General features: G+C 35.9%; 1 protein-coding gene across 1 annotated transcript in view; it reads left to right on the forward strand.

Annotated features, from left to right (window-relative positions):
- The window catches only part of MIA2 (MIA SH3 domain ER export factor 2), a 129,145-nt gene that overhangs the window by 51,686 nt on the left and 55,824 nt on the right, over positions 1-21,635 (forward strand). The window contains exons 8-14 of the mRNA XM_042780651.1: positions 839-860; positions 950-1,038; positions 6,603-6,674; positions 9,560-9,670; positions 10,313-10,384; positions 14,819-14,923; positions 17,551-17,673. Of these exons, the coding sequence (XP_042636585.1) occupies positions 839-860; positions 950-1,038; positions 6,603-6,674; positions 9,560-9,670; positions 10,313-10,384; positions 14,819-14,923; positions 17,551-17,673 (594 nt within the window). The remainder of the gene's footprint in view (positions 1-838; positions 861-949; positions 1,039-6,602; positions 6,675-9,559; positions 9,671-10,312; positions 10,385-14,818; positions 14,924-17,550; positions 17,674-21,635) is intronic.

Consider the following 21,635-nt stretch of genomic DNA (forward strand, 5'->3'; position numbering starts at 1 on the left):
AATCTACTTCCGTAGTGATACTGCCTCGGAAACCCAAGGAGGGGTCGCTATGAGTCGGGGCTGACTTGATGGCAAAACAACAACAACAACAACAATTAATGCAGTAGGTGAAAGTCTTAGGTGCTAACTTAGAGGTTGGGCGTTTGACCCACCAGCTGTTCTCTTTTATTTTTCCACCAGTACCATTCTTCCTTATTTACTGTAGTTTTATAATAAGCAGTTTACTTCCATAAAAATTTACAGCCTTGGAAACTCTATGGGGCAGTTCTACTCTGTACTATAGGGTCACTGTGAGTCAGAATTCACTCGATGGCAGTGGGTTGGGTTTGGTTTTGATGATGTTTGTATTACTTCTGCCTTAAGACTGATCCCCTTATAAATGGATTGTTTTCTTTCTTTTCTTCATTATTTGAACCAGCGAGCAGAGAGAGAGAGAGAGATTAAAGAAGAAAAGGTTTCGGTTTACTGTTTCTTTATAGTCACTTGAGATATGGTAACATTCTTCAAACTGTGTTACTTTAGATATTAGCATTAGGAAGATAATAATAGGAGCTTCCCGAAAAAGTTCATTTTAGGGTCACATATGTTTGGGGAACCATGGGTTAAATGAAATTAAACAGGTATCTTTGTGACGTGGTTATTTCAGAGCTTTTAATTTGCTTAACAACAATGTGAATCTAGGGAGACTTTAATATGCGGCATATTTTTCTCATTGGAAAGAATACTTGGTTAATGTGTAAAAAGAAATTATTATATTTAAGTTGGCAGTAGAAGATAAATAAGTTAGATGTATTTAAAGTACAATTGTTTTAATATTTTTGTTAAAAATTTGTTTCAGGTTAGAAGTCGACTTTATGTGCGTAAGTTCTTTTTTCTCTTTTTGATCTAATTGTTGCTTATCATTTTAAAACTTGAAAATAATTTGCACATAATATATTGACTTTTTTAGGTCGGGAGGAAAAGCTTGCTGTAAAACTCTCAGCACTAATTGAAGAAAAATGTAAACTACTTGACAGGCTTAGCCTTGTTCAAAAAGAGGTAAGTGATTTTTGAAAATGTTAGCATTTATGTTAGATTCACAGATTTATATTTCTCATTTTAAGTACTTCTATGCAATTAACACTTTGTTTGCAGAGCATGAAAGTTTAGTTATTTCTCATCTTCAATACTTAATATCACCAGTCTTCTTAATTTTAACTGTTGTCATAGGTGCATCGTGGTTTCTCATTGGGATTTCCCTGACAAATGACGTTGAACATGAGATTTCTTTTGTGAAGCTGCCTCTTCAAGTGTTTTCCACATTTTTAGAATTGGTTATTTGTCTTTTTTCCTTTTTGGTATGTGGGATGTTTTGTTCCCCTTCCCCGATATTTGAATATGAGTCCTTTGTCGAATGTATGTATTGAAAATAGCTTTCTTCATTCTATGGCTTGCCTTTTTCCTTCAAATGGTGTTTTTTGATAAGCAGAAGTTCTTAATTTTAACATAGTTCAATTTGTTAATTTTTCCATTATAACTTCTCTTTGTTTTCTACTTAAGAAATTTTTGCCTACCTAAGAATATGAAGATTCTTCTCTTATCTTTTAGACACTTTCTTGTTTTACTTTTCTCATTCTATAATCCATCTGGAATTGAATCTGTTATGATATGATCTCTAGGGTCAAGATTAAATCTTTTTCTTATAAATGTCCAATTAACCATTACCATTAATTAACCAGTACCATTTATTGAAAACAACCATCTTTTCTCTATTACACTGTAGTGTCGTCAACTTCAGTGAAATTGAAAAGATCTTCACAGCAAGATTATTTCAGAGCTTTTAATATGCTAGTAAGAATATGAATCTTCTTCAATAGATCGACTTTAATATTTAGCAAATTTTTTTTTTATTGAAATCAAGTGATTGAATGTATGTGACTCTGTGTCTGGAATACCGTCTGTTCTGTTGGCCTGTTCTTTTATTTTTCCACCAGTACCATTCTTCCTTGTTTATAAAATAAGTTTAGTTATCTGACATTGTAAACCTCCAACTGTGTTCTTTAAGATTTTCTTCATTATCTTGGCACTTTGCCTTTCCATGTAAATTTTTAATCACTTCATCATTTTACACACCCACACACACACAGAGCTAACTTACTAGGAATTTGATTGTGATTATATTGATTATATAGATCAGTTTGGAGAGAATTGACTTTACAGTATTGAGTTTTTATCCATGGACTGTGTTATATCCCTCTATATATGTCTTTTTAAAAATTCTCTCAGTAATGTCTTACATGTTTTTGGTACACCTGTTCTTAGATATATGCCTGAGTATGTGTTGTTTTTTTGAAACCATTGTAACTAGTATTTTTTTTGTTTTATTGAGATATAAGTCATATACTATGCAATTTACCATTTAAAGTATACATATCAATGGCTTTTAGTATATTCATAGGGTTGTGCTTCTCTCACAACAATCAGTTTTAGAACATTTTCATTAACCCAAAAGGAACCCTCTACTTCTTAGCCATCATCTTTACAGCTCCTAGTCCCCTTCTGGCTTCTATAGGCTACCAGCATACCTTGGCTCATAGTTGTGTCATTCCAGTCTTTACATTGCCTTCTCTCCTGACTTTGATTGTCCTGCCTCCTTTTTATAAAGATCCTTGTGATTACATTAGGCCCAACAGGTAATTCAAGATATTCTTCCCATCTCTAGATTCTTAACTTAATCCCATCTATGCATTCTGGGGATTAGGAAATAGATGTCTTAGTGGGTCATATTCATCCTCTCACAGAGTCCCATTCTCTAGTTTGGGCTACATGGTTTATCTTACTTGGCTAGCCCTAAGCTCTGATTTTTGGCTTCTTGGTCCCAAGTCTCTTGAAACTCTATTTAGCTTCTCAACCTATTAACCTCTAATTTCAGGGGGAAAAGAAGTATCAGTGCTGGACTTGACTGTTAGGGAATTCCCTTTTCTCACAAATTGTCACTGTTTTCATAGTTCTCTGAGAACTTCAAGCAGACCCTTCTTTTTAGTATTTTGTCCAGCTTTTTTAATTGTTCACAGAGGGTAGGTTGATCTAACATAATGGTTATGTCATTGTTTTTTTGAAGTGTTGAAATAAGTGGATTTTTGCCAACTTTTTTTCTAAATGCATTTTATTGAAATATAATTTTTGTACCGTGAAATACAAAAAAGTGGCATGAGTCAATGCATTTAAAAAATTTTTTTTGCAGTGTTCCTTCCTCTCCCTTCCCACCCCTGGCAACCAACAAAGAAAGCTTCCTTCCATATATAAATCTTTCCTTGCTTTTTTACTGTAATAAACTAATACTATATCTGTCCTTCTGTAATTTACTTATTTCACTCAGCATAATGTGCTCCAAGTTCATCCACGTTATGTGGTGTTTTGCAGATTCTACATTATTTTTCAGTGTTGCATAGTATTCCATTCTGTGTATGTATTTGCTGGGTGCCTGAATATCCTCTTGGCCAAGTGTCCATTCATATCGTCTGCCCATTTTTAAACTGGATTGTTAATCTTTTTGTTGTTGAGGTGTTGGAGTTTTCTATAAATTTTAGAGATAAGTCCCTTGTCAGATATGTAATTATTGACAAGTATTGAATTTGTTGCTATCATTTTTGTTATGTGCTTTTTTGTGGTGTTGATTTCTTTGTTTCATATAATTTTCTATGCTGTGCTTGTTTTGTTTATGAGTCGTGCTATCACTTCCTTTGTTGCTGTTGTTTAGTACTTGCTAAATATTTGTGCTGGTCCTCTTTTGTATTTTGATGTGGAGGTTTATCATTTTCCTCTGAGGTTACCTTGTGATTTATAATTTCTTCCCAAGTTTTGAACAGTCAGATCTTGTAGTTGAAACCATTGTAACTAGTTTTTTTTTTTTTTTTAATTGAGATATAATTCATATACCATGCAATTTACCATTTAAAGCATACATATCAATGGCTATCTTGTAGTTGCCTTGACTTCTCTACCATTTAGAAGTTCTGTAACTACACAATTTTTTCCCTCTTTATGGTTTGTAGTTGTTTTCATTTGTCAGTTGATGTCTGTGGTTCCCTGTTTACAATCTTGTAGGCTTATTTGCTTTGGATATTTCTATAACTGGGTGGTTTCTGAGTTATGTCATCATGTATGTTAATAGTCATTTGTTGTTTGCTGTTGTTGCTTCTCTGTCCAAAGGACTCCCTTTAGCATCTCTTGTAAGGTTGGCCTGGTTTTAACAAATTCCCTTAATTTCTGCTTATCTGGAAATGTCCTAATTTCACCATCATGTTTGAGGAACAGTTTTGCCAGATATATAATTCTTGGTTGGAAATTTTTGTCTTTCAGGGTTTTATATATACCATTCCATTGTCTTCTCACCTGCTGGTTTCTGCTGAGAAATCTGAGCTTATTCTTATTGGTTGCCCCTTGTAGGTAACTTTTTGTTTTTCTCGTGCTGCTTTTAGGATTTTTTCTCTGTCTTTGCTTTTGGTAAGTTTGATGATGATATGTCTGGGTGATTTTCTTTTGGGGTCTTTCCTGTTTGGGGTTCATTGGACTTCTTGAATGGATATATTCTCATCTTTCATAATACCAGGAAAATTCTCTTTCAACAAATCTTCGACAGTTTTTCTGTGATTTTGTCTCTTCCTGTTGAGTTTTTTTCTCTTCCTGTTCTAGAATTCCAGTTACATGTAGGTTATTCCTTTTGATAATATTCCACATGAACCTCAGACTTTCTTCATTTTTGTTTTGGTCTTTTTTCTGATTGATCTGATTGATCCCTTTCTAAAGTAGTATTGAGGTATTTGCCTTTAATCTCACTAATTCTGTCTTCCAATGATTAAATTCTACTCCTTTGCCCATTCAATGTGTTACCTATTTCTGAAGAGTTAGTATTAATCTTCTGGATTTCTGTTTGTAGATTTTGTATAATTTCTAATTTTTCACTTATTTTGTCATTTTGTTCTTGTATTGTCTTTCAAAATTATTCAAGGGTTTTCTCTGTTTTCCTCCATTTTGTCAGTGTTTTCCTTGATCTGTCTCTCAATTTGTTGAAGATACCTAAATATAATTCTTTTGAATTCCTTATCAGGGAGTTCCAATGTTGTGTCTTCCTCAGGGATATGCTTTGGGTCTGTATCCTGGTCCCTTGTTTCTCCTGCTTTATCTTGTTTCTTTGTGTGCACTGTGATGTTCTGTTGTCTCTGAGGCATTGTGACGTTTTTATGTTTACATTTGATTGGTGATTGTATGTTGGAGTGACTTGCTCATGATTTTCATTTTCTTTGTTTGTGTGTTATCTGTGCAAGCAGGGTGCTTTGCTGTGCTCCTCTATTTGCTAGTTGGCAGCACTTACACACTTAACCACCTGTGTCCTTTCCCGTTGTCAGCCTCCTGTATGTCCCTGCCGTCATTGGCAAACTGAGCCTATTCTTAGGTCCCTGGAAACCAAATGAGAATGCTGTCACTTTAAAATCCAAAGTGGCCACTGCTTGTAAGCATTCAAAATGACTGCTCCTCAGTCACTTTAAATATACAAAATGGCCACTGCATGTAAACAATCAAAATAGCCGTGCCCTTGATCACTATAAATATCCAGAATGACTGCGCTCTCTGGACAGCCAAAAGTCCACAGCTCAGGTTGCCTCCCTCCTTCCTGTTTCCTTTCCTAGTCATTGGCCACCAGCACAGTTGTCCCTGCAGCCCTTGGTGACCAAGGCTGATCTTTAGGTCAATTCTTAGGTCCCAACACTGGTTGGAAATATTCAGACTGTTGGTCCTGTCAGAGTAGCTGATAGTCCACTATCTGACCGTCTCCATACTCACTGTTTGATTCAGGTTGAGTGCCTAATCACCAACTAGTTGGTGCCTAATCCTCTTCTGTATACTTCCTTTCATAGCTCAGGGCTCCAGGATTGTCTTTTGTATCTCTGTCGATTGGTTTCTCTTTTTTTGTGTTGAAGAGGGTCTGTGGAGCTTGTCTACCTATTCTGCCATCTTTTTCCATTTTTGCCAACTTTTATAGCATTATGTAACTCATTTTCTTTATTTTACGTTTGTTATGGTTATTCTCTTTATCTTTTAAAGATTTTATATTTCCTGCTTATTGTACAATTTGAATTAGAATTGAAAATTTCTAATGGACAGTTACTATAAATTTCTGTTTAAGAAATAGAATTAAAGAAGAGGTTTACTTGTTAGAGAACATAATAGACATTAAAATGTATGTAACAATATACTTTTGATTAAGCCTTTGTATACTTTTTAGAATTTTTATTTCCTTTTAAAAGGCAAAGAATGTCAATATGAGTTATAGTCCTGTGTTTTCTGGGAAGCAGACTTGAGTCACCTTTCTTTAATCTTAATGATGAAATTCTGCCATTTGTTGTTTGAACTAGTGGGTTACAAAGTGTAGCTGTTCTGACTTTGTTATACTGGTATGAAGAGACCTTTGAAGATCTTTGAGTTATGCTTTAGAGCTGATGAATACATCCAAGAAAATTTAGCATAAATGTGGGAGTGGATTCTCTGTGCTTCTTAGGTACCCATCCAGCTAAATTTGGAATGAAGTTTTGGAGGTTTCACATAGTTTTTCTTTGTTTCAGTATGAAGGCTTAGAGCCATCTGTAAAGGATGCCAGCTTTGGGAAGGAGTTAACAGAAGCACAAAGATTGGAGGTAAAAACAAGTGGTATAATTCAAAAAAAGCTGTGGAAAAAATTTTTCCTAAATAAAAACCTATAAAATTATATATATCTTCTCAGAACTGAATATTTCAAAGGAAATATAAGAACATCTCTGGATGTTAATACTTCAAGAAAAAAGTTAAATATTGGAAATAGAATAATATTTGGTAGCAGAATATATTTTGAAAATTTATACTTTCATTACTTGTTTGAGTGAGACCCATTCAGTTGTTGGGTTGATACGTACACAGAATCTCTTTCTTCATTCCTGGGATATCAATTAAGGTTACCATTCTTTTTGTGACTCAGTTTGGAGAAATAAGATTCATTCTCAAAAATTTAGGAATAGTTGACAGTAGTAAATTATGAAAATTGCATCAGTACTTACTTATCTTTAATTCATCTTTAAGGTGTTAGGAATTGACTGGAATTAGAGCAGAAATTTATAGTATAAGCAGTGGTACACTGGTAAATGTTTAATAACTAGCTGTCTGAAAAGCAAAGGCCCTTATTTGTAACATTTGCTGGGTTCCATAGTATAAATATCATGGCTAATTTCAAGCCTTCAGCGTAATGTCACTGAATGCTGAATGGGGAAGAGATGTGCAGTTTGCTCTCCTGAGCCAGGTGTGATTCAGCTTCTGCATTCTAAGGGAGAAAAATATGATAATTTGTAGTTTTGCTAGAGCAAGACAGATTAGGGTAAGTGGTAGGAGTACCTTACTACTGTTTAAATATAGAAGTGTTGTAAAAAGCATAGTTGTTACAGAGGATAGCCTGCTACTCCTGATATTAAAGTAGGAAACAGTGGACCTTGTGCCATGGTGTGTGTGTTCATTTCAGCTTGGCAATTCTTAATCACTAATGTCTGCAGTCATCAGGATGTCTGTGTATTATAATTCAGTATGTTCTAGTCAAGTCCAAAGGAAGTTAAACATTGAATTTTAAATAAAATAAATTTCTTAATCTTTTCTTTGTTACCTATTAATATCCTCAAGAACTTCTTAAAATTGTTGTATTTTATTTGTTGAACTTCTTTTAACTACTATTCCAGTAGTAATTTATTGCTATTTGACAACTTGAAAGATTTTTAGAAGGTGTTTGGTGTGCTAACAGAAGAGTAAAAACTGGGTGGCAAAGACATTTACTCAAGCTTGGTGGTATTGTGGATAAAGTAAAAACCAAAACCAAACTCACTGCCGTCGAGTCGGATCCGACTCATAGTGACCCCTCCTTGGGTTTCCGAGGCTATACCACTACAGAAGTAGGTTGCCCAGTCTTCCTTCCGAGGAGTGGCTGGTGGTTTGAACCACCAGCCTCTGGTTAGCAGTCAGGTGCCTTAGGCACTATGCCACCAGAACTCCTGTGGATAAAATAAGGCACTAATTTATTGTCAAGTCATTGAATTTACATATTCTAGTAGTAAAATTAGCTGAATCTTTTCTTAAACTGAACATTTTGGAATTTTTTCTCTAATTTTAGTAATTTAAAAATATATATTATAGTGATTTATTTTATGATTAGTAATAATTGAATACAAAATATAATATGATGTAATCTTTTAAAATTTTATGATTGAATCTATAGATAAAACCATACCAATAGAGTAATTTTGATTCAAGTTAGAGAATATAATGAAACACTCAAATTTGGGAAGATATATATAAGTGAATTTTTAACTACTGTATTGTAGTATGTATATTCTCTTTTATTTTTCCCTCTATTAAATTCTTTGTATCTTTTGGTGTGTTTATTTTTTTTAAAACAAGTTTATTGAAGGATCAGAAATACGAGAGGTACGTTTGTTACAGTATTTAAAATCCCATTGGAATAATCCAAAACCAAATCACTTTAAATTAAAAAGATCACAGAAAATGTCTTAATTCACTGTGGAATACAATCTTTGAAGCAATCTTGATTTGTTTTAAGGTTTAATTTTTATTTTATTATGTTCCTAATTATGCTAAATTGAATTTCTTTCTTTCTTTTTTTCCTTTATAATGCAATAGAGCAGTGGTTGGCAAACTGTACTCAATGGGTTCCCAACCTCTTTTTGTAAATAAAGTTTTTTTTCTTTTTCTAATATTTGTCACACAGTTTTTGACAATTAAACTTTTTTCAGGTGTACAGCTTATTGATAGCAATTATAATAATTAGCTTTCCAACCCTCCCCTTAATCAGTATAATTTTTCCATTACTGTTAATCCTTTTTTCCTCCCTCCCTCCCATCCCTGGTAAACACTTATAAACTTTGGTCTCTGTACATTTTCCTCTTCTTGTCTTATTAAGTAAGTGAGTTCATACAATATTTGTTCTTTTGTGATTGGTTTATTTTGCTCTACATCATGTCTTTAGGCTCCATCTCTGCTATATAGCATGTATCAAGAGTTATTTCTCTTACTGGCTGAGTACTATTCCACTGTATGTATATATTACATTTTGTTTATGTACTCATCTGTTGATGGACATTTACATTGTTTCCACCTTTTGGCTATTGTGAATAGTGCTGCATTGAACATTGATGTACAAGTCTCTTTTTGAGTCTATGCTTTAAAGTCTGTTGGGTATGTACATAGGAATGGTGTAAATAAAGTTTTATTGGAACACAACCATTCTCTTATAACTGCTTTCTTACTATACTGGTATACTTGAGTAGTTGTGACACAGACTTCATGGCCCCCAAGCCTAATATATGTAGTGTCTGGCTCTTTACAGAAGTTTGCTGATCCCTGCTAGAATATCTGTTCTGACAGTATTATAAAAATGAGCAAATATATAAATTAAACTTATTTAACTTATATGTTTGATTATTCTCATTTGATTTGTCCTAACCAAAAGTTCCCGTGTGTGTTTTATAAAGTTGCCTTCCTCTTTCAGGCAACCTGTGAAAGACTGGATAAGTCTAAGTCTGAACTGGAGGCTGAAATACTCTCTCTAGAAAAAGAGTTAAAAGAAGAGAAAGCTAAACATTCTGAACAAGATGAATTGGTAAGGCTTTTGTATCTGAGGAGAATATAAGAAAAACAAAGTAATTGAATTTTTTAAAATTAATGTTGGTTAAACTACTACATGCGATGTAAAAAAAAAAAAATTCAAAGAAAACTGAAAAGTAGAGAGCAAAATTTTCCAGATGCACACTGTCTTTTCATTTGATAGGTTTAAGTTTTTTTAAAATATATTCTTACAGAAATTATGTATATGCAATATGGAACTAGTTTATATAAGTAGTTTAAATTGAATAATCACATACATAGTGGATTTTTTTAATGTTTAAAAGCTATGTTAAGAGCATTTTACTTTTTCTTCATTTGTCTTTCTATTTCAAAATTCAGTTTAAGGAAGTTCTTGATGTATGTAAGACTATTTAGTAAGAAAGGGTATTGGTGAACTTATCTTGAGCCTATATAATTTGAATGTTGAAGTTGATATGAAATGCTGTTGATAATAATTTTAATATACTATAAGATCCCTCTAGGCATATGTCTTAGTAAACTGAGAAAGTTTCTTAATTTGACTGCAAACTCCTCAAGCAAGTGTTAGGTTGACAATATATCTAACAATATAAATGGCATCTTGGAAAACTGGAGGACTTTAGTAAATACTTACTATTTGTTGTTACTGTCTTTCCAGATGACAGATATTTCTGAAAGGATACAGGCCCTAGAGGATGAATCAAAATCTCTCAAGTCAAAAGTAGCCGAAGTAAGTTGATTAGTCTAATAAGTCTGTTGATTTTCAAAATCACTTTTAATTTTACTGTTATATTTATTACTAAAGTATAAGGCATAATATTAGAATTTGAGATGTGGGGGGGCTTAGATATATATTTTTTCATTTGAGGTACCTCAGAAAATAAGTTGTTGGTCATGTCGAATTCTTTCATGCATCTGGTGTGGTTTCTGTCATCAGGGCCATATTCTATTTCTAACTTTTGCGTTCCAGTGACTAGTAATTATCATTGCATCTTGTTTGCATGTTTGATCAATTTTAGACCACAGAAATTGATAAAAATCTTCAGTTTCTTCATCTTTGGCGTTAGTGGTTGGTGCATAAATTTGAATAATAGTCATATTAACTGATCTTTCTTGTAGGCCAATGGCTATAGTTGTGTCACTGATAGTGTTACACGTTATGATTGATATTGAAATGTCTATTTGACAATGAATGCAACACCATTCCTGTTCAATTTGTGAGTCCTGGCATAGTAGACCATATGATTGTCTGATTTCAAAATGGCTAATACCAGTCCATTTCAGCTCACTAATGCCTAGGATATCGATCTTTCAAGTGTTGCATTTGCTTTTTGACACCTTCAGTTTTTTGTGATTCATAGTTTGTACATTCTATACTCTGATTACTAATGGATGTTTGAATGTGTTTCTTCTCATTTTGAGTCATGCTACATTAGCAAGTGAAGGTCCTGAAAGCTTTATACCACCCACTTCGGAGGTTCATCTTCTGACACTGTATCGGACAGTGTTCTAAGGATGTCAGCCCATAAGGATGTCACTGTCCAACTTTCCTAGAAGTAGATTGACAAGTTCTTCTTCTTAGTTCCTCTTGGTCTAGAAGTTTTGCTGAAATCTGTGACCCTGTTTGTATTTGAAATACCAGTGGTATAGCTTCCAACATTACAAAAATATGCAAGCCACCATGGTACAACAAATTGACAGATACCTTATTCATTGGAATACTTTTTTCCAACAACATAAATATGGGCTATACACATAGACCTCAGGGGTGGAATACACAGGAATTAGATTGACTACATCTGTGGATAGGGGCTCTGGTAGCATAGTGCCTAAGGCACTTGACTGCTAACCAGAAGGCTGGCGGTTCAAACCCACCAGCCACTCCTCAGAAGGAGGAAGGGGCAATCTACTTCTGTAGTGATGCTGCCTCGGAAACCCAAGGAAGGGTCGCTATGAGTCAGGTCTGACTTGATGGCATATCATAACAACAACAACATCATCTGTGGATAGAGATGATGGAGAAGTTCAGTGTCATCAGTCAGAACAAGGCCATGAGCCAGTTGTGGAATAGACCATCCATCAGTTGCTCATACACAAGTTCAACTTGAAGCTGAAGAAAACTAAAACAAGTCCATGAGAGCTGAAGTATGACCTTGAGTATATCCTACCTGAATTTAGAGACCATCTCAAGAATAGATTTGATACATCGAACACTAGTGACTGAAGACCAGATGTGTTGTGGGATGACATCAAGGACATTACACATGAAAAAAGCAACACATAAAAAAAGGGAAGAAAGAAAAGGTCAAAATGGATGTCAGAAGAGGCTCTGAAATTTGATCTTGAATGTAGAGTAGCTAAAGTGAATGGAAGAAATGATGCATTAAAAGAGCTGAACAGAAAATTTCAAAGGGCAGCTTGAGAAAACATAGTAAAATATTACAATGAAATGTGCAAAAACCTGGAGTTAGAAAACCAAAAGGTAAGAACATGATTGGTATTTCTCAAGCTGGAAGAGCTGAAGAAAAAATTCAAGCCTTGAGTTGGAAAATTGAAGGATTCTGTGGGCAAAAGATTAAATGATGCAGGAAGCATCAAAAGAAAATTAAAAGGTCTTCCCCCTCTGGCACAAAGGAGAGTGAAGAAAATCAAAGACAGAAGTAAACTAGTCCAAAGGACTAATTGGCCACTTGAACCCTACGCTTCAAAACCTAGAGACCAGAACTAGATGGTGTCTGGATACCACTGCTGACCACCCTGAAAAAGATCATGATAGGAGGTTTCAGGTAGAGTGGGAGAAAAATGTAGAGCAAAACTCAAAATCTTAAAAAAAAAATCAGGCTTACTGGTCTGATAGAGAACCCCCTAGACTATGGCACATAAATACCATTCAGGTCTGGAACTGAACTCCCCCTGTGGTTCAACTTCAGCCAAATGATAGACAGTCCTATAACATAAACAATAATATTGGGGAGGTATGCATTCATTAGAAAAATTAACCCTATGAAATCAAAAGAGCAGCATTTGCCCAGGGATAGAGCTCAGAAGGCAGGAAGGGATAGGAAAAAAGGACAAAGGGAAGTAGTCAACACAGGGAGGAAGTAAGAAGAGTGTTGTTGCATTGTAGGTATTGTAATGAATGCCACAAAACAAAATGTGTATGAAATGTTGAATGGAAATCCAGTTAGCTCAGTAAATTTTCATCTAAATCATAATAAAAAAATGGAAGAATACACAGAATCACTCTACCCAAAGAATTAGTCAGTGTTCAGCCATTTTGTGAGGAAGCAAATGGTCAAGAAGTAACAGTACTGAAGTAAGAAGTCCAAGCTGCACCGAAGGCATTGGCAAAAAACCAGCTTCAGGAAATAGTGGAATACCAATTGGGATATTTTAATCAATGGGTGCAACACTGGACGTGCTCACTCGTCTATACCAAGAAATTTGGAAGTAATCCATTTTTGTGCCCATTGCAAAGAAAGAAGTTTCAACTATGAAATGCAGAAATTATCAAACAGTATCATTAATATCACAAACAAGTAAAATTTTGCTGAAGTTAATTTAAAAACAGTTGCAGCACTACATCAACAGAGAATTACTACAATTTCAAGCTAGATTCAGAAGAGGATGGAATATGAGGGATGTCATTGCTGATGTCAGATGGATTTTGGCTGAAAGCAGAGAATACCAGAGTGATTGTTACCTGTGTTTTATTAACTACGCAAGAATATTTGACTGTGTGGATCATAATAAGTTGTGGATAACATTGTGAAGAATAGGAATTCCAGAAAGCTTAATTGTGCTCTTAAAGAACTTGTACATAGACCAGGAGACAGTCATTTGAACAGAACATGAGGATACTGCATGGTTTAAAACCAGTAAACTGTGTTGGGGTTGTATCCTTTCATCATACTTATTCAATCTGTGTGCTGAGCAGATAATCTGAGAAGCTGGACTATATGAAGAAGAAAGCATCAGGATTAGAGGAAGACTCATTAACTACCTGTGATATGCAGATGACACAGCATCGTTTACTGAAAGTGAAGAGGACTTGAAGCGCTTACTTATGAAGATCAAAGACTATAGTCTTCGCTATGAATTACACCTTAACATAAAGAAAACAAAAATCCTCACAACTGGACCAACAAGCAACATCATGATAAATGGAAAAAATACGGAAATAGTCAAGGATTTCGTTTAACTTGGATCCATTAGTAGTGCCCCTGGTAATAGTAATCATAAAATCAAATGACATAATTGCATTGAGCAAATCTGCAAAAGTGCTACAAAAGATTTCTTTAAAAAGAAGACTAAGGTTTGCCTGACCAAAGCCATGGTATTTTCAGTTGCCCATAAGTATGTGACAGCTAGACAATGAATAAGGAAGAATGAAGAAGAATTGATGCATTTGAATGATGGTGTTGGCTAAGAAGGTTGAATATACCCTAGACTGCCAGAAGAACAAACAAATCTGTCTTGGAAGAATGCTCCTTAGAAGTGAGGATAGTGACACTTTGTCTCATGTGCTTTGGTCATGTTATCAGGAGGGACCAGTCCCTGGAGAATAATGTCATGCTTGGTAAAGTAGAGGGTTAGCAAAGAAAGAGGATCAAAGAGGTGGATTCTGCAACAGTGGACTTAAACACGGCAACTATTGTGAGGAAGTTGCAAGACCAAGAAGCATTTCATTCTGTTGTACATCTTGTCACTATGAGTTGGAACCGACTTGATGGCTCCTGACAACAAAAACAACCTCAGAGAAGTTCATTTTTTCACTGGACAGGTACTTATGGAACTACTGCTATGTTTTGGACACTATTGAAGATGCTTGGCAGTTAACATTCATAGACAAAGCTCTCTCAAAGTTTAAATTTTAGCTGGGGAGACAGATAATAATTAACATAATTTGCTACAGAATACATAGTATGTAAGAAATTAAATCCTTTGCCCAAGGTCACATAAAAGGGAATGACAGAGCCACGACTTGAACATGGTTTTATTCGTCCTTTTTTCTGCTATACTAGGCTTTTTCTGCCATGAATGTTGGCATGGTTTTGACTTGTTTAATTTCATGTTTTCCAGCTTGTATGCAGTGTGTAAAAATGAGGTATTGGATTTAAGTGAAATTGATTGTTATGAACTTGATATTTTTTGTTTTACTTAGGCCAAAATGACCTTCAAAATATTTCAAATGAATGAAGAACGGCTTAAGATAACAATAAACTATGCTTTGAATGAAAATTCCGAACTTCAGGAAAACCAGAAACAGGTTTGTACTCTATAGGTCCTCTTCCTTCAACTTGCAAATTTGTAATTACAAACATTCTAGGCATGCTCAAGACTGACCTATGCTAGGGACGAGAGTAGTCTTTTCCTGGAAAACAGGAGAGCAAAACAATCACCTCTGTGTTCTTTGGTGTTTCTCTTGTACAGGGTGTAAAAGTATAGAGTTTTTTCTGTTTGTTTTAATACAGGGCTTTGACCCCCCTACTGAGAATTTGTGTTGCCACCCCAGATACAGTGAATCAGAACCTACATTTTTACAAGATTCTGATTCAGTATATTTTTTAATGAAAATATACACAGGAAAACATATACCAATTCAACATTTTGTGCATGTACAATTCTGTGATACTGGTCGCATTCTTTAAGTTGTACCACCATTCTTGCTATCCTTTTCCAAATTATTTCACCATTCAGATAAACTCACTGCCCCCTAAGCTTCTCATCTAACCTTTCTAGTTGCTGTTGTCTACTTGATTGCAGTTTAAAGATAATTCTTCAAACTAGCACAATGCTCAAGGCAAACATTCTTTGCCTATTAAGTTAAATTGTTTTGTTTAAAGATGACTTCAGGGGATAATTTAAGGTTTAAGGATTACCTCCGGGCAATAGTTTCAGGGGTCACGCAGCCTTTTAATGCTTTCAGGAACTCTGGATTCTATGCGAATTTGAAATTCTGTCCCTCTTTGGATCAGGATTCTTGTATAGAATCTTTAATCAAAACATTCAGTAATGTAGCCAGGTACCATTCAGTTCTGGTCTCATGGCAAAGGAAGCAGTTGTTCATGGAGGCAAATAGGCACACATTCCGATTCCTGACTCCCCTTCTTCTGCTGTTCCAGGCAAAGAGAGGCCAGTTGTTGTATCTTGGAAAAGTTGGACTTTTAAAAAATATATGTGTGGGCATTTCTTTTTTTGCCTGGTCGCTCATGGTTTTTTACTGGCTTTTCTTATTAAGTTCTTACTAGTTTAGTGGTAGAAATCTTGTCTTCCATGGGAAGACCTAAGTTCAATTTCTGGTCCGTGCCTCTTATGCACAGCCACCACACATCTGCCTCTGGAGCCTTCTTGCATGTTGTTATGATGTGAACCGGTTTCAGCAGAGCTTCTACACTAAGATGGAATAGGAATATTGGCCTGGCAATCCATTTATGAAAATCATCTGATAAAAACCATATGGATCACAGTGGTTTGATCCACAACTGATCAAGGGGGTGGCATGGGACCAGGCACTGTTTTGTTCCATTCTGCATGTGGTTACTATGAACCAAGGGCCTGCTTGACTGCAGCTAATAACAATCATATGTTATAAGAATTCCTTTCTAGCTATTTATTTTTAAAATTTTCTTTGTGTCATTATTTTGCTGTGATAAAAATACACACAACATACAGCATTTCAACATTTTCTACGTGCACAATTCAGTGACATTGATTGTATTTTTCAAGTTGTGCAACCATTCTTGGTATCTTTTTCCAGATTATCCCAGTGCCAGGAACATACATTCAGTGCACCCAAAGCAAAATCTCCCTCTTTCCCTCTCCTTCTTATACCAAAACTAAAACTCACTGCCATCGAGTCAGATCTGACTCATAGCGACCCCTCCTTGGGTTTCCGAGTGGGTAATCCTATGGAAGTAGTTTGCCCAACCTTCCTTCTAAGGAGTGGCTGGTAGGTTTGAATTTCCAGTCTTGTGGTTAACAGTCAAATGCTTTAGGCACTACGCCACCAGAGCTTCCCCGTCTTATCCCTAGTGACTACTAAAAATTTTTGGGTCTTTATACTTGTTTATTTCACAGAATGAGATCACATGGTGTTTGTCCTTTTGTGACTGACTTATTTTCCTCGGCATAATACTTTCTAGGTTTATCCATGTTATAGCATGCATGTTTATGTTATTTTTTTGTGAAAATTTTAAGGTTTTTATAGTTAAGTATGCTTTTTTTTTTTTTTTTTTAAATAATCTTTACCTTTTGTAAGGAGCTCTGGTGGCATAGTGAGTATGGCATTTGGTTGCTAACCAGGAGGTCTACAGTTCAAACCAACCAGGTGCTCTGTGGGAGGAAGATGACGCAGTCTACTTACGTAAAGATCTACAGTCTTGGAAACCCACTCGGCATTGCTTTGAGGTGAAATTCACTCAGTTACAGTGGGTTTGGTTTTGGTTTTACCTTTTGTGTCATATTCAGAAAGTCTTTTCTCTCCTACAAAAGTATATACAGGAGAAGTTTGGTTGTACAGAACCTGACTTTTCCTAGATTAATGGTATTTCTAAAGATTAGTTATTTTAGTTACAAAATAGCACATTGATTAAAAATTTTTTATTAGAAATAAAGTATGGCATGTTATGTGGGATAAAAGGAATGATAAAAAATCTAACAGATATGCATGTCTCAGAAAACTTTTTATTTTATATAAACTTTATGAAAATCAGTTGAAGAATGTGTAAGTATTATTTTACATTGCCTGTTTTGAAAGTTCTTTAAAAACATGAACTTTTTTTTTTATCAACAGCATATATGTTGTGCAGTATCTCTTAATGATATATACCTGAATATCTAAGTAAATTCATTGACATACAAGTATGATAAGGCACTTTTTTTTTTTAATTTTAGCTTACACAAGAAGCTGAAGAATGGAAAGAAAAATTGAGTGAATTTAATAAACAGAAAGTAGCACTTGAGAACTCCAAAGTACATATGGAACAAGTTCTGAATGATAAAGAAAATCAGATGAAGGTAGTTGGCACTGGCTTTAGTAACTGAGAGAATTTTACACTAATTCTGTAATATGAAAACTTTTCTTTTTAGGAACTTGGGTTTTCTTATTTGGCCGCTTTTGAGGATGTATGCTTTTTCTGCCATACATTCTCATTAGTGCAAGTAAAGTATTGTCGTCCTGCCTGCCATATGCTTCGAGAAGACTTGTAGACTTGTAGTATATATCAACATTCTATGTCCTTTTTCTTGTGTATTTCAGCTTCCACCACTCTCTGTCAGTTTGTTGTACTGTGGTAGCTTATGTGTTGCTAGAAGCTATACCACTGGTATTTTGAGTACCAGCAGGGTCACCCATGGTGAACAGGTTTCAGGGGAGCTTTCAGAGTATGATAGTCTGGGAAGAAGGATAGGACCATCCACTTCTGAAAAAATTGGCCACTGGAAGGAAACCTTATGAATAGTAGTGAAACACTGTCAGATATGTTACTGGAAAACTTTATGAATAGTAGTGAAACTTTGTCTGATGTAGAGCTGGACCATGACCCAGCCCCTCAGGTTGGAAGGCACTGAAAGGAAAACTGGGTAAGAGCTGCCTCCTCAAATTAGAGTTGGCCTTAATAACATGGATGGAGTAAAGCTTGCAGGACCTTCATTTGCTGATGGGGCACAACTCAAAATAAGAAGAAACAGCTGTAAACATTCATTAGTAATCAGAATGTGGGAGGTACGAAGTATGAAGCTAGAAAAATTGGAAGTTGTCAGAAATGAAATGGAATGCATAAAGTTCCCTATCCTAGGCATTAGTGAGCTTAAATGGATCGGTATTGGCCATTTTGAATATGATAATCATAAGGTCTGTTATGCCAGGAATGACAAATTGAATAGGAATGCTGTTGCATTCATTGTCAAAAAGAACGCTTCAAGATCTATTATCCTGAAGTACAATGCTGTCAGTGATAGGATACTATCCATACCCCTGTAAGGAAGACCAGTTAATACTCCTGTTATTTACACACCAACTACGAAAGCCAAAGATTAAGAAATTGAAGATTTTTACCAACTTCTGCAGTCTGAAATTGACCAAACATGCAGTCAAGATGTATTGATAATTGCTGGTGATTAGAATGCTAAAGTTGGAAAGAAGGAGCATTGGGAGTTGGAAAATATGGCCTTAGTGATAGAAATGATGCCAGAGATCACATGATAGAATTTTTCAAGACCAGTGACTTATTCATTGAAATGACCTTTTTTCAATAAGATAAATGGTCGCTATGTACATGGACCTTGCCAGATGGAAAAACACAGGCATCAGTATAACTACATCTGTGGAAAGAGGTGATGGAGAAGCTCAGGTATATGCAGGTATAGAAGGTATATGCAGAATCACTGTACCAAAAAGAATTGGTCAGTATTCATCCATTTCAGGGGTTGGCATATGATCAAGAACCAATGGTGATGAAGGAAGAAGTTGAAGCTACATAGAAGTAATTGGCAAAACACAAAGCTCCAGGAATTGACTGAATACTTACCGAAATGTTTCAATAAATGGATGCCATGCTGGAGGCACTTACTTGTCTATGCTGAGAAGAGATCCATATTTGTACCCATTCCAAAGAAAAGTGATCCTACAGAATGTGGAAATTATCAAACAGCATCATTAATATCACATACAAATAAAATCTTGCTGAAGATAATTTAAAAATGGTTGTAGCAGTATATTGACAGAGAACTTCCAGAAAAGCCAGCTGGATTCAGAAGAGGACCTGGAGTGAGTGATATCATTGCTGATGTCAGCTGGATCTTGGCTGAAAGCAATGAATACCAGAAAGATGTTTACTTATGTTTTATGGACTATGTAGAGGCATTCAACTGTGTGGATCATAATAAATTGTGGATAGCATTGAGAAAAATGGGAATTCCAGAACATTTAATTATGCTCATGAGGAACCTGTAAATAGACTAGGAGGCTGTCATTTGAACAGAACAAGGGGATGCTGCATGGTTTAAAATCAGGAAGGGACTGCATTAGGATTATATCCTTTTACCATACTTACTCAATCTGTATGCTGAGCAAATACTCTGAGAAGCTGGACTATATGAAGAGTCTGGCATCAGGACTAGAGGTAGACTTATTAACATCCTGTGAGATGCAGATGACACAATTTTGCTTGCTGAAAGTGAAGATGACTTGAAGCACTTACTGATGAAGGTTAAAGACTACAGTCTGCAGTATGGATTATACATCAGCATAAAGAAAATGAAAATCCACACAACTAGAATAATAAGCAGCAGCATTATAAATAGAGAAACGATTAAAATTGTCAAAGATTTCATGTTACTTGGTGTTTTGGTTAAGTAGTGCTGCTCTGACAAGAATATATACCACAAGTGGGATGCTTGAACAAACAGGAGTTTATTTTCTTCCAGTTTGGAGGCTTTCAGTAGGAGTTCAAAGGGCCAGGCTCTAGGGGCAGGGTGAAAACCCCTCGACCTTGGGCTTCAGCACTGCCTCTTGCTCCTAGCCCACTGAAGGTAGAGGCATCTTTTCACTCAGACAGCTACTGGCTTCTGAGGCTAACAAGCCCAAGGTTGACAAATAAAATGGTACAGTCCCGATGTTACCAAACCACATGGCAGGCCATTAATTTAAGTCCATTGAAAGTCCCAGGGTCGACAGAGCATGGCAGGCTGCTGAATGACACAGCTATGTGCAGGGTTCAAGAATGCCATAGGCTAGAGACCATTCCCTAAGCTGCTGCTTATATATATGCAGAGCAGACCATATGCCTAAGGCAACTACTCAGCTGCTTGTGGTAGGTCCCACCATGGAGTTGATTGCCAGTCTCATCATGGGGAATAACTATACCACCAGCTGCCCAGCCACTCAACTAGGCCCAGCCAAGTTGACACATAAACTTAACCACCACACTTGGTTCCACACTCAACACCAATGGAAGTAGCAAAGAAATCAGACGATATATTGCATTGGGGAAATCTACTGCAAAAGACTTCTTTAAAGTGCTGAAGAGCAAAGATAACACGTTGAAGACTGAAGTACGCCTAACCCATGTCATGTTATTTTTAATCGCCGCATATGTGTGTGAAAGCTGGACCTTGAATAAGTAAGACCGAAGAAGAGTTGATGCTTTTGTGTTGTGGTGTTCGTGAAGAATATTGAAATTACCAAAGACTGCCAGAAGAACTAATAAATTTGTCCTGAAACAATTGCAGCTGGAGTGCCCCTTGGAAGCGAGAATAGTCAGACTTCGTCTCACCTACTTTGGTCATGTTGTCAGAAGGGACCAGTCCTTGAAGAAGGATATCATGGTTGGTAAAGTGGAGGGTCAGCAAAAAAAGGGAAGGCCCTCAACGAGATTGATTGACACAGTGGCTGCACTGATGGGCTCAGGTATAGCAAGGATTGTGAGGCTGGCACAGGACCGGGCAGTGTTTCATTATATTGTACATAGGGTTGCTATGAGTTAGAGCCAACTCAGTGGTACCTAACATCACAACAACAACAGGGGCAAAATATTGAATGATACAACAAATATCAAAAGAACGTGGAAGGAATATACAGAGTCACTGACTAAAAAGAGTTGGTCAGTGGTCAGCCATTTCAGGAGGTAGCATATGATCAAGAACAGTGGTACTGAAGGAACAAGTGAAAACTGCACTGAAGGAATTGGCAAGAAGCAAGGCTGCAGGAATGCGCATTGAGATGTTTTCAACAAATGGCTGTAGCATGAGAGGTGCTTACCCATTTGCCAAGAAATTTGGAAGACAGCTACCTGACCAACTGACTGGAAGAGATCCATATTTGTACCCATTCCAAAGAAAATGATCCAACAGAATGTGAGTTATTGAATGATACATTAATGTCACATGCAAGTAAAATTTTGCTGAAAATAATTAAAAAACTATTGAAATATATACCAAAATATTGACAGGAAACTTCCAGAAATTCAAGCTTGCAGAAG

The sequence above is a fragment of the Orycteropus afer genome, unplaced genomic scaffold, assembly GCF_000298275.1.
Source record: "Orycteropus afer afer isolate SDZICR_OR568_19922 unplaced genomic scaffold, OryAfe1.0 scaffold00051, whole genome shotgun sequence".
In the NCBI taxonomy this organism is placed as follows: domain Eukaryota; kingdom Metazoa; phylum Chordata; class Mammalia; order Tubulidentata; family Orycteropodidae; genus Orycteropus; species Orycteropus afer.